The sequence below is a fragment of the Medicago sativa genome, chromosome 8 (genome assembly GCF_051527215.1).
Source record: "Medicago sativa cultivar Bolivia chromosome 8, Bolivia_mono, whole genome shotgun sequence".
Taxonomy (NCBI): domain Eukaryota; kingdom Viridiplantae; phylum Streptophyta; class Magnoliopsida; order Fabales; family Fabaceae; genus Medicago; species Medicago sativa.
The window spans coordinates 8411632-8427247 of NC_140756.1; the positions used below are offsets into that span (position 1 = coordinate 8411632).

Consider the following 15616-nt stretch of genomic DNA (forward strand, 5'->3'; position numbering starts at 1 on the left):
GTAGATTGAAATGGGACCGTGTGGACTCGAAAGAGTCGTTATTGCTTGCTTCTTTGCAGGGGAGTTGATGATACGGGATCCGAATTCGTGTTGACGATCGTTTCATTCGCCAAATTATAGGCACGATTGATTCGTTTGTTTGAATTGATTAGGGTTGAATACTGTGTGTTGTTCTTATTGATGTATTACCACCCGTTAGGGCTGATTCACATGGTTTAAGCTGGGTCGGGTTTTATGTCCCCAGTTTTTATGTATTTTTTTCCTTTTTTTTAATAATATATATGAGCAATTGGCAAAAGATTAGAGTGGGGCTCCAACTTAGTTGGACACTATTCTTTCTTATGTCATTTTGCTTTTGCCTTATCAAAAAAAATTTCCTTTCTCTTTTTTATGAAAGATGATCATAAACCTACGTCCATCAAAACACTATCAACCCATATTTTTTACCATGTTGTGCCTCTGGTTGACCTTATTTGGCTATGTCACCGGACCTCATGCGCAAGAGTCTCACACTTATGGGAGATATGTTAAAGTGCCAATTGTGACTTAAAATTCCACAATATATGCAAGTAGATCTTTAAAAACATATAAGTGAGATGACCAATATACATAATATTTTAAGGTTTTGGGCGATGATGTGGTGTCAATCTCGGTTGTGTGCTTTGTGATGATCTACCTCATTGTAGGTGGCCATGAAACTCTAAACATTTTGATGAATTATTTTGTTAGTTTTTTCAACGTTGTTTGTATAATTTTTATATTAAATTGAATTTTTTTGATGTTGTTCGCTTTCATGCAATATTTAACCTCCTTCAGTTTTGGTCTTCGTTGGGATTTCACGATAGAAAAACGTTGATGTGTTCTGTTGAGTTGACAAAATACATGTTTATTGAACATTTTTAAATGTTGCGGCGTATTTTTAATTGAGTTTAATTTTTTGGTAAATTGATTACCCAAATATCTCAAACTCCTTCAATAGACTGATAAAATTACTATAAAATCACTCTATTTGTTATATAACCTCATGGACAAAACACACAATTCTTTTTTTTTTTTTTACCACTATCACATCTCTTAATCTCAAATTTATTTTTCATGATCTTCTTTCTTTTTCTAATTTTATTATCTCTATTCTCATGAAAGATAGGAACATAAACCCCAATCCATTAAATTATATCAATCCACCTTTTTGACCATGTTGTGCCTCAATTTGACCTTATTTGACTATGTAGTATGTCACATAATTAAGGACACAGAGTCGCACATTGGGGGGAGAGAGGGGGAGAGAGAGAGAGAGAGAGAGAGAGAGAGAGAGAGAGAGAGAGAGAGAGAGAGAGAGAGAGAGAGAGAGAGATGTTAATGTGTTTGATATGAGTTAAAATTTTACAATAGATGGAAGAGTAGATGATGAATAACCTATAAGTGAAATGACTCATATACATGTATCTAAAGATTTTGGATAAAAATGTGGTGTCAATCTCATTTGTGTGATTTCTTTTAGTCGATGTTGAATATAATTCAATGTAAGCTTCATAGGAAGTCCCGGCATTACAATGATTTGTTTTTGTTAATTTTTATGTGTCATTTGTGTTAATTTTATTATCTTACATTTTAAACTTTTGATGTCATTCACTTTGATGGAATTATTTTTTGGTGAAAGCAATATTTAAAATTCCTTCAATTTTGGTCTTTGGAGGATCCGAAAAAGGAAACATGTAGATGTGTTATGATGAGTTGACAAAATACACATTTATTAGACATTTTAAATTTATGTGACATTTTTTTAATGATTCTAATATTAGGTAGAAAAATTACCCAATAATTTATAACTTCATCAACAAAGTCATAAATTATCAAAAACTCGTTATTTTCCCTTACCATTTCTCTCATGTTTAAATTTCGATTTCATCTTCTTTCTTTTTCTATTTTACTTACGCTCTTCTCATGAAAGAAATGGGTAAAAACGCCCCTCTATAAAAGTGCCACCAACCCATCTTTTTTACGGGTTGTGTCTCCAATCTTAGTTGGATATTTCGTCAAATCATAGACACCAAGATTCTCACCCTTAGAGAGAATAAGTTAATGTGACATGTGTGAGTTAACCTTTTACATTTGATGCAAGAGTAAATATTGAGAAACATATAAATGAGATGTCCAATATACCTAATGTCTTAAGGTTTTGAATGAAGATGCGGTGTCAATCTCATTTGTGGAGTTTCTCTTAGACAAATGTAATGATCCAACTCATTGTAGGCTTCCTCATAACTGCGAACTCTATGATGTATTGATTGCGGAGATATTCATTATCATTTCTCTCATGTTCAATTATTTTTTATCATTTTTCATTTCCTAATTTACTTTCTCTTTTCTCATGAAAGAAATGAGCATAAACCTTCATCCATTAAATCACACTAAGTGGTGCTAATGTGTCATATGTGAGTTAAAGTTTCACATTGAATGCATCGGTAGATGAGGAGAAACATATAAATGAGGTGATCCATATATCTAATGTCTTAAGGATTTTGATGAAGATGCATTGTTAATTAATGTGGTTGTTCTTAACCTAATGTGATTATACAACTTAGTTCATGTTAGCTCTTTTCTTGGATTCGATTTATGTCCCTAAATTTTTATCAGATTAGGTTTACATCTCCTAGTTTTTTTTTTGTTTTTTCTCCATAAATTTTTTCTTAAGAAAACTTATTAGAAAAGATCCTTAAAGTATCAATTATTTTCTATTTTTAATTTAAAAAATGTCTAGAATACTATTTAAAATGAAAGACATAAGATTTTATTGATCATCATAGGGTAAAAGTTATATATATTTAATGTATTTAATTAAGAAAAATATATCCTATTAAATAAAGGCTTTTTAATGGCAAATTTTAATAATTAGTTGTTAGATTAATTTTTCTTTCTTACTCAAAACAAAATTAATTTTTTTCTTCTTCATCCGAGTTTGTACCAAGAACCTCTAACATGATATGAAAAACACAATCAAAGAAAACCAATAAATACATTCAATTAGACAATTGATATTTCATTAAATGCTAAGATGATTTTGCATTTTTCATAGAAAAATAAAATGATACTCTTCATAGCATTATAATTAAATCAACTATATAATACGACATATTTTTAGGATCTTTTTTTTTATCAAAACCAATTGACCAGAAATAATTTGAATTAATTCAATTTTAGAAGCAATTCAATGGTCCTTGCAATGACATACACTCATACTCTCACCCCACGTTTATTTCTATTTTTCAGGTATAAGTAATTTTCAAAGTATCATTAGAGGCCGGATCACGGTAGAGTCTAGTTTAGGGTCTCATTATTCGTTGTATTTTTAAAGGTGTCTTTTATGTAAAAGTAAATATTTTGAAAATCTTTCTTCTAAATAAAGTTATTCAAAGTCATCTATATGAAGTTTTAAGTTGAAATCTTAAAGTAAAACTCCATTTGAGTTGTAAAAGTTTTAAATTCTTAATACTCAAATTGGAATGTTACACATACTCATTATGTTATATCATATACTCGTACTCAATGGTCCTTGCATTTTAGAAGCAATTCAATGGTTCTTGTAATGACATCAATGATACGTTTCATATTTGAGAAACGAAAAAAAAATGAAAATGAAAGCCTAAGAAAAAAAAAATGCCACGTCACCATGCTAGTTGAAAGTTGAGCGTAAAAACATTTAAGATTTTGCATGTTAGAAAGTTATATTTGTTGTACCTATATATATATATTTGATTTACTTGTTAACAAATACGTGTATGATTGAAACCTATGATGATTTAGTTACTCTAATTGGTAGAATAGAAAGTTAAGGCAAAGAGTACATGACTCCATTTGATTGGTTGAGAAATCAAACAATGATGTTAATTTGATGGTTGCCTTTGAAACATGATTAATAAGTGATAAAAAATTCAATTAGTTTTTCATTGAAAAAAATGAAGCTATTTTTTATTTGTTTACAATAGTGAAATTTGCATATACCAATTTTTTTTAAGAAAAACAATTAAAAAAACTTTATATTTTGTTGTGTCTCACACGGATTCAATCCAAATGTGATTGTTACCATTTTTGGTAAAAAAAAAAAAAAATTAGCGGAGTAAACTTCGTAATATTATACAAACAATAATCAACTCATAAATATTTTTTTATTACCAATTTTTTTTGGTAATGAATGGGTATTTCTTTTTAGGAAATGGATCCTTAATCGGCGGTAAAGGGTTAACATCGTTTTATTTATTATCTTAGTGAAATTAAAAATGAAAGAAGATTTACATAGGATCTTTAGTGCACTCTTGTTGAGATTAAAATACTAAGTAAAATGTACCAAAAAACAAATATTGCTAAGCAAAAGGATTTGTCCAATGTAATTGTTCTTATTTGGATATTTTTATAAGCTTTATTTTAAATAAAAAATTTCATTAAGCTTTATTTTTTTCCGAGAGAATTAAGCTTTATTTTATAAGCTTTATTTTAACGGTTATTTTTCATTCAAACTCATTCATGAATTTTCATTGTCATTTAATTCTTCATTTAATTTAATTATACATTTTATTTGATGTTATAAAATTTATGTTTCAAGCAAGAGAAGTAAAACACGTTGTTTGATTAATTTTTTTCTAACGTTAATAGTTGATTCATATTTAGAAACATTTTTTAAAGGTAATAAGATCGTATGAAATGAATAAGCAAGTGAAAATGATGTGAGATGGATCAACTATATATAGGGAAAAGGCTAGCAGATCATTGAACATTAAACATATGATTAAAAACGCAAATCATCCATTTGTCATGTTGAAGGAATTGAACAAATTATTTTTTAGAGGAAAAAGGAATTGAAGGTAAATGTTATTAATTATCTTTGACCATGCATATTATGTACAATCAACTAAAATCAATGCATATAATTTTCATTCAAAACAAAATTATTGCAGTGATAATGTATGATTAAATGGACACTTCTTAACCAAAATTCTTGCTTGTTCAATTTTTTAACAAAATATGGCCTAATAAGTTTGATTGGAAAGTTTGCCTACCTTGATTTATTTTTCCAAAAATTAAAACAAATATTTGGAAAATTATTTAATTAAATTTTTCGTAGGAAAATTAATACCTAAAAATGATTTTCTATTTACTTAGGATATTATTTTCATAGATTAAAAAAATCATGAAGAAAATACAACGATTAAGTTATGATTGAGTAATAAAATAGAGTTGAAACTGTATAATAAAATCATAATCAGTTTTTAGTACAATTTAAATCAATAATTATTCGCCAATTTTGATTTATTTTTGTTGTGCATGCCTTTTGTTTATTATAGAGATTCGAAGTAGATATTTTTTTTTATTTTGTTTAAGATTATTAATTGAATTGTTAGCATGTATAGAAATGATTGACAAAAAATTATAAAATTTTCACCATAAAAAAGGACAATTGTTTTGGCATTTGAAAATCTTCTCTTTCTTGATTTGATTATGAATGTTTATAAAAATTACTAAATTAATATGAGTAAGTAATAATAACTTTGAATGTTCATAAAAATTACTAAATTAATATGAGTAAGTAATAATAACAAAAAAGAAGTAACGTGTTTATTGTAGGAAATTTACAAATGAAGAATTAAGAGCAATTAAGTCTTGTAAGCAAATTAAAATATCACGTGTACTATTTTTTTATCTTTATAATAATATAGATTCGTAATTTCGTATATAGTGAATGAGTTAACTTGTATATACCAACAATATTTTTTATTGATATATTAAATCACTTTGTTTTATTGGTGCATCTAATCAAATTGCTTTGTTTTAAAATATAATTAAAAAATATGAAAAATAAACAAAGACAATAAAAACCAACCAACAATATTCCTTCAAAAAAAAAAACCAACAACATTAACGTAGCAAAATTATAATTTGAAACAACCAAATTATTTTTCTAAGGAGAAACAACTAAATTATTCCTTCAAAAAAACTAAATTATATATTTCGGCCAAAAAAAAATAAATTATCAACAAACAATTTGATGATAATGCCGGTAAACACTAAAAAGAACATTATTACGTGTTTATATCCATGTTTCATAGAAAGAAAAAAAAACTCCATGTTTCATAGATCCTTATCAATCCTTCTCAATCTTAATATTCTTCAAAAATTCTTGGACGAAATTGTACCGCTACTACGTGTTGATCCCGATATCAAATGATCGCTTGAAAGGTGTGAGTTCAAAATTTAGATGTCTAATTGCTAGGTCTAGCCTCCACGTTACATATTAGATCCATAATCCCTGGACTTTGATAAAGAAGTCTAGAATTTATAAGTGAATTAAAAAAAATGATAGATAATACTATCAAATAAAAACAATACAATGAGAGAAAACTAACGAGAAAATACTATAAATGAAAACACCTTTTTACCCGAACCACGATCATATACAACTTTCGTTACAATATTTGGAAAGAATTCGAATTCTTTGAATGAATATGAAATGGTGAAAGTTGAATCAATATTTATAGAGAAAAATTGAGCAATACAATTGTTGATGCGGATCTTAAATTAGAACTTTTTTCACACGTAATTATAAGACATTTATGGACATTAAAGGGTGATTGTTTGATTAGTGGAAATACACATACAAAATGAAATGGTTGTAGGTTCAATAGAGAGCATATTCTTATAGGATGCCACTTTTGTATTGGCATTCATATCGGTATCAATTGTAATAAATGGAAAAGTCAAACATGTGTTAATATGTAACAATGATTTATCAATAGCCAATAATCAAGCTACAATTAGATGATAAGGTGCACATGTGTATTAGTGATGCTTAGGTGTGTAATACATTAAATGAAGTTTAACATAGAAGAGTGCCAAGTGTACTTTTCAAAAAAATTAAGGCAAATATATATAATAGAGATTTGGGAGTTAAGGGGTCCGTTTGTTTTGGATTTTTTGAAAAAAATCTATTTTTTTTAAAGCTGAAACAAATGCACCCAAGATCATATTAATTTGATCACAAAATACTTGAGGTGATTTGATTCCATTGCATTAACATTAGTTTTTTATCACAAAGTATCGTTTCTTCCAATGTTACAAACTTGCGAGGTAGTCCTCACAATGGTAGGAACTTTACATATTATATGCGAGAGGTTAAGATTCGAACATCGAACACCCACGTTTTCATGTTTAAAAATATGTGAGCCACCAGACAACTTGAAGAAAAGAAAAAAACCTCTAATGGAAATAAAAAAGGGTGTAGAAATGTAACAATCAACTTTTAATCACACTATTCTCACATTACACCCTAGGGTTTGCCGTCCATTATGATGACATACAAACAAAATAAAAAACCAAAATACCAAATAAGTCCTCGTCAACAAAAACAACAACACCATCCATAACCACACATTTAGCATAAGGAATAAAGGGGCAGAATCGGAAAAGATTCAACTTTTGGTGGGAAATAAAGTCATAAGTCATTCATTCATTCCCAAATTCAAAAATTTAAACCACAAAAACGTAGTGGGCAGGCATGTTCCAGCTTCATTCCAAACCCAACTGACGCACGCAGTCACGCACTCTTATTCTCGATTCTTCCGTACCAAAATTCCCTACAAAAACCAATTTTCAAAACCCTAAATTTCTTCAACTCGTTCATTTCATTCAATTGTTTCAATTCGATTGAAATTATGGAAGGTAATGGAATCGATGATGTGAAGATTCCTTTGTTACAGTCTACAGAAGAAGATAACGTTGTTGTTAAGACGGTTACGTTTCAAATTAGCGATATTAAGTGTGCTTCTTGTGTTAATTCTATTGAATCTGCGCTTAGGGATGTCAACGGTGTTCAAAGTATTGCTGTTTCGGTAATTGATGGCCGTGCCGCCGTTAAATTTGTTCCTAAACTCATAACTGTAAGCCTCAAAATCATCATTATTTATTTTTATTATTATATGAATTTCATGATTTATTCACTAGTCATAGAAGTGATTATTTTATTGTTAAAAAATGATTTTTTTTTTCAATAAGAAAGTTGTAATTATTAGGTTCTGAATTGTGTTTTTAATTAATTATGGGTTATTTTTTAATTGTAGGCGAAAAGAATAAAAGAAAGTATAGAAGAGAGTGGGTTTAGGGTTAATGAGGTTCATGATCATGACCAAGATATATCGGTGTGCCGGGTTAGGATTAAAGGAATGGCATGTACAAGCTGTTCTGAGTCTGTTGAGAAAGCACTTCAAATGATTGATGGAGTGAAAAGGGCAATAGTTGGTTTAGCGTTAGAGGAGGCAAAAGTGCATTATGATCCTAGCCTTGCCAATCCTGAAAAGATAATGGAAGCGATAGAAGATGCGGGATTTGGAGCTGAGCTTATTAGCTCTGGGAATGACGCAAATAAAGTTCATCTTAAAGTTGAAGGGATTGATTCTGAAGAAGATGCTAATGTCTTGGTGTCTTATCTTGAGTTAGTTGCGGGTGTAAATCGTGTTGAAATTGACTTTTCAGAACATATAGTTATGGTTAGCTATGTTCCCGATATTACAGGTCCGAGAACTCTCATTCATTGTGTTCAAGAAGCTAGCCGTGGCTCCAAGGTGTATCGAGCAACTTTGTATTCTCCTTCGGGGCGAAGAGAAAGGGATAAGGTTAATGAAATTCACATGCATAGGGATCAGTTTTTGTTAAGCTGCTTGTTTTCTGTTCCCGTTTTCGTGTTTGCCATGGTGCTTCCTATGCTTCCTCCGTATGGCAACTGGTTGAACTATAAGATACATAATATGCTTACGCTTGGGTTGTTTTTAAGATGGATCCTTTGCACGCCTGTGCAGTTCATAATTGGAAAAAGGTACTTTTGTTACATGAACTGTTTAATGACATTAATCCCAGTTTCTTGTTGCCTTTACTATTAATTATTAGCCAGAAGATGGTTCTATGTATCTGCTTTCTATAGATAAAGGTTTGTATAATCATTTTACAATGGCTATTATTACTATTATTAGGTTCTATGCGGGATCATATCATGCGCTGAGGAGAAAATCTGCTAACATGGATGTGCTGGTTGCATTGGGCACTAATGCTGCTTACTTTTACTCATTATATATTGTAATAAAAGCACTGACTTCAGATACATTTCAAGGACAAGATTTCTTTGAGACCAGTTCCATGTTGATATCCTTTATTCTATTAGGAAAATATTTGGAGATTGTGGCCAAAGGGAAAACATCAGACGCTTTAGGAAAGCTGACACAACTTGTTCCTGATAAAGCTTATTTAGTAGAAATTGATACTGATTTAAATATCATATCAGAGACAGAAATTGACACTCAACTTATACAAAAGAACGACATAATTAAGATTGTTCCTGGGGCTAAAATTCCTGTTGATGGTATTGTTATAAAAGGGCAAAGCTATGCAAATGAAAGTATGATCACTGGAGAGGCGATACCCATTGCCAAAAGTCCAGGAGACAAGGTAATATACATGCTTTAGGACCCCTAGTTAGTTGTATTTTTTATGTTACGCATTAGCAGGTCAGGAGCAATCCAACAAATTAATGACAAACATATGAACGAAGAAGGTGAGCATAGATGTTGCGCGTGAGATTTGTATGAAAGATAGGATTAGGAATGACTAACACCCATTGTAACCAAAAAGTGAGAAAGTGAATGTACTCTGTGATGTATTGTAAACAGAGAGACACACATTGGATTGATATCTTCCTCTTTTCTTTTCATGGGAAGGGTGGTGTAGGGAAATGTGTACAGTCTCTATTTTTTTTTAATCCAAGTTTTAGTGGTTTAAATTATGTAAAGGTGGCATGATAGAGTGGTGAGAACATTTTTAATCTTTCAAAATATGTTGAACAGGTTATCAGTGGAACGATCAATGAGAATGGCTGCGTGTTGGTTAAGGCTACACATGTTGGATCAGACACTGCCCTTTCTCAAATTGTTCAACTCGTAGAAGCTGCTCAACTTGCCAAAGCACCAGTTCAAAAACTTGCGGACGATATTTCAAGGGTTTTTGTTCCAATTGTGAGTATTTTTTCTTAACTATACTTTTCTGTTTTGGTTGATGCTTGGAGTTGGATTTGAAATTAAGCATTGGAATTGGACCTTGCAATTCCAATTATATTGTTTTCCTGCATTTCAATACTTTTCTGTTTTGGTTGATGTGTGAAGTTGGATTTGAAATTAAGCATTGGAATTGGACCTTGCAATTCCAATTATATTGTTTTCCTGCATTTCAAAGAGAGAGGAAATAGGTCTGGATTTAAAAATTAAATCTGTCCTTATTACAGGAAACTGGGTGTTAAATCTATCTATAAAATATAAATAGTAGTCAAATTCTGTTAATTATGGTAATTATGCCACACAACACGTGTAACCCAGAATTGCTATTCCAATTCCATGGAATTAAAAAAAAAAATCAGTTATAATTTTTTATATATTGGATCTGAACAAAGACCCTAAGAATTGAAATTCCAAGTGTCAAAGCTAAAAGTTTAAAACCAATATTTCATATTTTACACTTGATTATTATCATTGTTGCCTATAAATATAAGAAACCATTGTTGTTGGCAAAATCCAACTACCATTGTTTTTGGCACCTGCAATGACTCCGCCGATTGTCTCTAAACACTACCTCCATTAGTAACCTCTTTTTTTTTTTTTTTTTTTGGAGAAGCTATAAACTAGCCCACCCAAATTGGCACCGGGGAGAATTGAACCTCAGACCTTGAGGAGGAGCACACTCCAAGTTCCCAAGCCAACACTCTATTAGTAACCTCTTATTAGTGTCACTGTTGATTCCCTTTAACTATATATACTGATTATGGAGAACAAGCTACTTCATGATAAGCATGTTTTGGGTGGGAATTTTCTTAACTGGGTGTTCACGAATTCTGGCTCACAGCATGAATTTTTATAACTGGATTTTTTTAATCTTGCACGTGGCATTGAATATAATCATTTCATATTTGAGTTGTAGAAATTCTGGCTCAAAAGTATTTCAAGAAATGGCATATGTCATCAGTTCTGTGATTAACTTTCCTGTTTCATGTCTTATTTTTGTTCATATGCCAATATTTGAAAATGAAGGGATGATAAAGATACTCCATTTTTTTTTATCTTATCTGACACCAGCATTGCAATGATTGTTACAATATTATCCCTGTGAAGCTGCTTATTTTGTGGTTACATCCTTAGGTGGTAGTTGCAGCACTCACAACTTGGCTGGGATGGTTCATTCCTGGGAAAGCTGGATTTTACCCTAAACATTGGATACCAAAAGGAATGGATGCATTTGAGCTTGCTTTGCAGTTTGCTATTTCTGTGTTAGTTGTTGCTTGTCCATGTGCTCTCGGTCTAGCTACACCAACTGCAGTCATGGTTGCTTCAGGCATAGGTGCTTCTCAAGGAGTGCTCATCAAAGGTGGAGATGCACTAGAGAAGGCACACAAGGTGATGATATTTCTATTTCCTGCTGCTTCATATCTTGAGTTTTATGTAAATTGTGCTCTTATTAGGAGAGTACACTAAACGGAAATTTGTAAATATTACATTTTTAACACAACATGTGAACCTTTCCCTATATTTTTGCTTATCAGAATTGAAATGTTTGAACCATGATAACTAGATATTGAATGTAAACGACATTTAAAGGTTCTCCTGTCTTGTTATTTATGCTGTTTGCATTAAAATCATTGTCAATGGAAGAATTTTTTGTGTGCTAAGATTGCTCTGTTTCACTTTCCACTGTATCTACTATGTCATGTTTTGTATAATCTAGTAGCGTTTGTTTGATAAAATTACACATTCCTAAAATTTTACTGTATTTTATCAAAATGATATCTTCTTACTCATTGTTCTCGACTTCAATGCAGGTAAAAACTATTGTATTTGATAAAACTGGGACACTAACTATTGGAAAACCAGAAGTAGTTAGTGCAGTGCTGCTTTCTGAATTTTCTATGGAGGTGTTATGTGACATGGCAATTTCTGTGGAGGTATTTTTTTATGTTGGATTCTGTACTTATTTGGATATCTGGAAATTTTGTATAGTCTTATTAATGTTTTTAGAGCCTGTGCAAAAGATATTGAAGAATATAAAAAAATCATTCAATTGTAGTTTTGGGCGGAGAAATTTAGTTTTTATTTCACAAAAGCCAAGAATTTTTTGCTTGGGTTAAATTTCAGGTGCTTTTATTGTGAAATAGGTAACTAATAAATATAAAAAAGCAAAGAACAAAGGTACTTTGTCTTTCGTTTAGGAGATCTGGGGGAAAAATCTAAATAGTGTCTAGTCCTTGGATTTTGATTTGATATTCGTTTACTGGAGTGAAAAGGAGAGGCTAATGGTCGTAGTTGCTGTCATGGTTTGAGTTGTGCAATCAGCGTCTTGCAGATGTATGGAAAGACTGCAATAGATGTGAAATGGATTCACCCTTTCCTGAATCCTGATGTAGAGAGAACTACATTAACCATATCATAGGTACAAAGTATCCACTGGCTTCACTGATGACTAATCTTCGTCGGAGAACCTAGTGGGTAACCTTCAACAAGGTCTTCCCTCCCCACATTTTTTTCAGCGACAAGGCTCGAACCAAGACCTTGCTTAAGGGATCTGACCGACCAACGTAATATTGGTAGAGCTGTATATTATAGAACCAGGCTCTTTATTGTTGAAATGAAAAACAAAAGGACCAATTGTAAATGATAATAAAGCTTTTCAAATCTAAATATCTTGATTAAAATTCCTCAATAAAATTTAAGCTAATTATATGTACATATTTCCAGGCAAATAGTGAACACCCAATAGCCAAAGCTGTTGTGGCACATGCAAAGAAGTTGCGCAAGAATTTTGGTTCTTGCCCTGAGGAAGTGCCGGATGTTGTTGATTTTGAGGTACACATGGGAGCCGGGGTAAGTGGAAAAGTTGGTGATAGAACAGTTTTAGTTGGAAACAAGAGACTCATGCATGCTTGTAATGTTAAAATATCTTCCGAAGCAGAGAAGTACATCTCTGAAAATGAGATTCTAGCTAGAACTTGTGTTTTAGTTTCAATTAATGGAAAGATTGCTGGAGCATTCTCTGTATCTGATCCAGTAAAGCCAGAGGCTAAACGTGTTATATCATTTCTCCACTCCATGGGCATCACAAGTGTCATTGTGACTGGTGATAACCATGCTACTGCGATTGCTATTGCAAATGAAGTTGGTATTGATCAGGTCTTTGCGGAGACAGATCCAGTAGGAAAAGCTGATAAGGTGAAAGAATTGCAGGTATGGCGTCTAACTCTTGCTAAAACCAGTTTTTCTTTTCAACTTGATTTGATGAACTAATGCAATTGACACATATTGGTTATAAAATGATATGAAACTGGATGCAGATGAGAGGAATGAGTGTGGCAATGGTTGGTGATGGAATAAACGACTCTCCGGCATTGGTTGCTGCTGATGTTGGTATGGCAATTGGTGCTGGAACTGATGTAGCTATAGAAGCTGCTGATATAGTTCTGATCAAAAGTAACTTGGAAGATGTGATTACAGCCATAGATCTATCCAGAAAGACCATGTCTCGTATCCGGCTGAACTACATTTGGGCTCTTGGTTACAACATTTTAGGAATGCCAATTGCTGCTGGTGTTTTGTACCCTTTTACTGGAATCAGATTGCCACCATGGCTTGCTGGTGCTTGCATGGCTGCGTCTTCTCTTAGTGTGGTTTCTTCGTCTCTTTTGCTGCAGTTCTATAAAAAACCTTTCCATGTAGAGTCCATTTAATGGCCTAATTTTGCCTTCTAGTTCTACTAGACAATCCACGTTTTTGCCATTTCATAAGACCTGGATGTAACTTTTGATCACCCAATTGATGTAATTATTCAATTGCTAATATTTATTCGAAATAGTTGCACCTGTTGTTCTATTTTTCCGGCAATTGTCGTTCATCTTGCCTTTATCTTTAGAGTTGGAAAATTCACAGTTATGCTGAGTTGCTGACAGAGGAAACGTTTGGTGGTTAGTATTTGGATGGATTTTATTATTCTTCTTTTGTAATTCGAACATATGTGGAAAAATAAATCTGTAGAGCATAGAAGGATTGATAATGCAAGAGTATAGTTTAAACAGCTAGAAAAGGGATACAGTGCATTTAAAAACCATAATATTTTTGTAAGACAGTGCATTTATTAGGAAAGGGATACAATGTTTTAATGTTAAGCAGGTCAAAAGGATCCAAAATTAGCTATAAAACTAGTACCAAATGCATTTTTTAAAGGACATACACCATTATGAGAATGATGACCAAGAAAGACCTACCAATTTTGAAGAGAATCAATACCATTTTATTTAAATCCAACAAACAGAACATGTCACAATCCTTGTTCCTTTTTTCCCTTCATTTTTGCCATCATTGTTTGCTCTTTTCATGACTTGCTTCTAAAGTAGCAAATGTTCCTTTCTCTTGTGTTTATCCACACGAGTAAGCGCCTTGACTTGTACACCTTGCAAATTCCTTCAAATCAACTAGCTCAAGTGTGTTCCCCCAATAGCTCTAAATTTGATATCACTGCATGAGTTGAATGGTGATTCTGCATATATACTTGTATTGTTGTTGTTGACAACAATCAATAAGAAATGTTGTCAAACTTCCATATCGCGAAGAAGACTTTCGATACAAGTATCTATACATGGATCAACCACCAACTTTGTTTGTGCTTCAATGTTCATATAAATTGATCACATAGTTGCACTAATGGCTCTCAGCAGGTTACCTCGAACCATAAGATTTGGTACCTCTATTGGAAAAAATACACACACGTCAAAGATTAACTCACAAGTCTATGGATCTTAAATAAGCACTACATAAAGACAGTAATAGAACACACTATTGCAAATGAGATAATACGATTGTAATTAGACATGAGCGTTACAAAGAACGATAATACTCATTTCATGCATTAAATGGTCACTGGCTCTTCATTTCTTGTAAGAATTGGAGAGAAAATACTCTAACTCTATTACTATAGTTTTAGCTGTATATGGATAAAACTACGATATAATTTTATTTTTATGCATAAAAAAACTTCATTTCATATTTTGAAAAATAAAACAATTTACCAATGAAGATTAAATCTATCGGAAGAGACTGGATTCCTTTTAAGAGAGGGAATCTATAAGAAGGAAAAATGAATTTGATTTCTTCTAATTTAAAGGATACTATAGTATCATGTGTTAATTAAATAAACAAAAATGATTACACATGGCGAGTAAAACATAATATTCTTATTACTAATGGATGCATATAATAATGTACATATTTGATGGATGATCTCATCTAAGCGTCAGTTTTATATTGAAAACAATAAAAACCATTTGTATTTATTTATTCTGGCAATCATATTCACATTATTACTATATACATATAGTACCTTGGAGTCAACGTCAATGTCGTATTTCTTCCCGCACTTGGCTGCACATTGAGACGCACTTGACACCCACATGCCATCCCCTTCGTATGTCAAACGTCTGCCACATACACCTCATCAGTCAGTCATCAGTTGTGAACAAAATAATAATTAAATTGTGATAACAAAACGACGA

At 31.8% G+C, this 15616-nt stretch overlaps 1 protein-coding gene and 1 long non-coding RNA gene across 2 annotated transcripts; one reads left to right on the top strand and one right to left on the bottom strand.

Moving 5' to 3' along the window:
- The first annotated feature begins 7506 nt into the window (after window positions 1-7506).
- Window positions 7507-13940, top strand: LOC146896676 (copper-transporting ATPase HMA4-like). Its single transcript, XM_085737406.1, has 8 exons — window positions 7507-7928; window positions 8109-8860; window positions 9015-9486; window positions 9882-10049; window positions 11223-11477; window positions 11900-12022; window positions 12813-13298; window positions 13406-13940. Exons 1-8 carry the CDS (start codon window positions 7704-7706, stop codon window positions 13796-13798), a joined length of 2874 nt encoding a protein of 957 aa, XP_085593532.1. The 5' UTR covers window positions 7507-7703; the 3' UTR covers window positions 13799-13940.
- LOC146896677 (uncharacterized) lies at window positions 12726-14931 on the bottom strand. The gene is made up of 2 exons (XR_015023336.1): window positions 14333-14931; window positions 12726-14010 (listed from the first exon to the last, which is right to left on the bottom strand). It is a non-coding gene; the product is annotated as an uncharacterized LOC146896677 (long non-coding RNA).
- Between the last annotated feature and the right edge of the window lie 685 nt (window positions 14932-15616).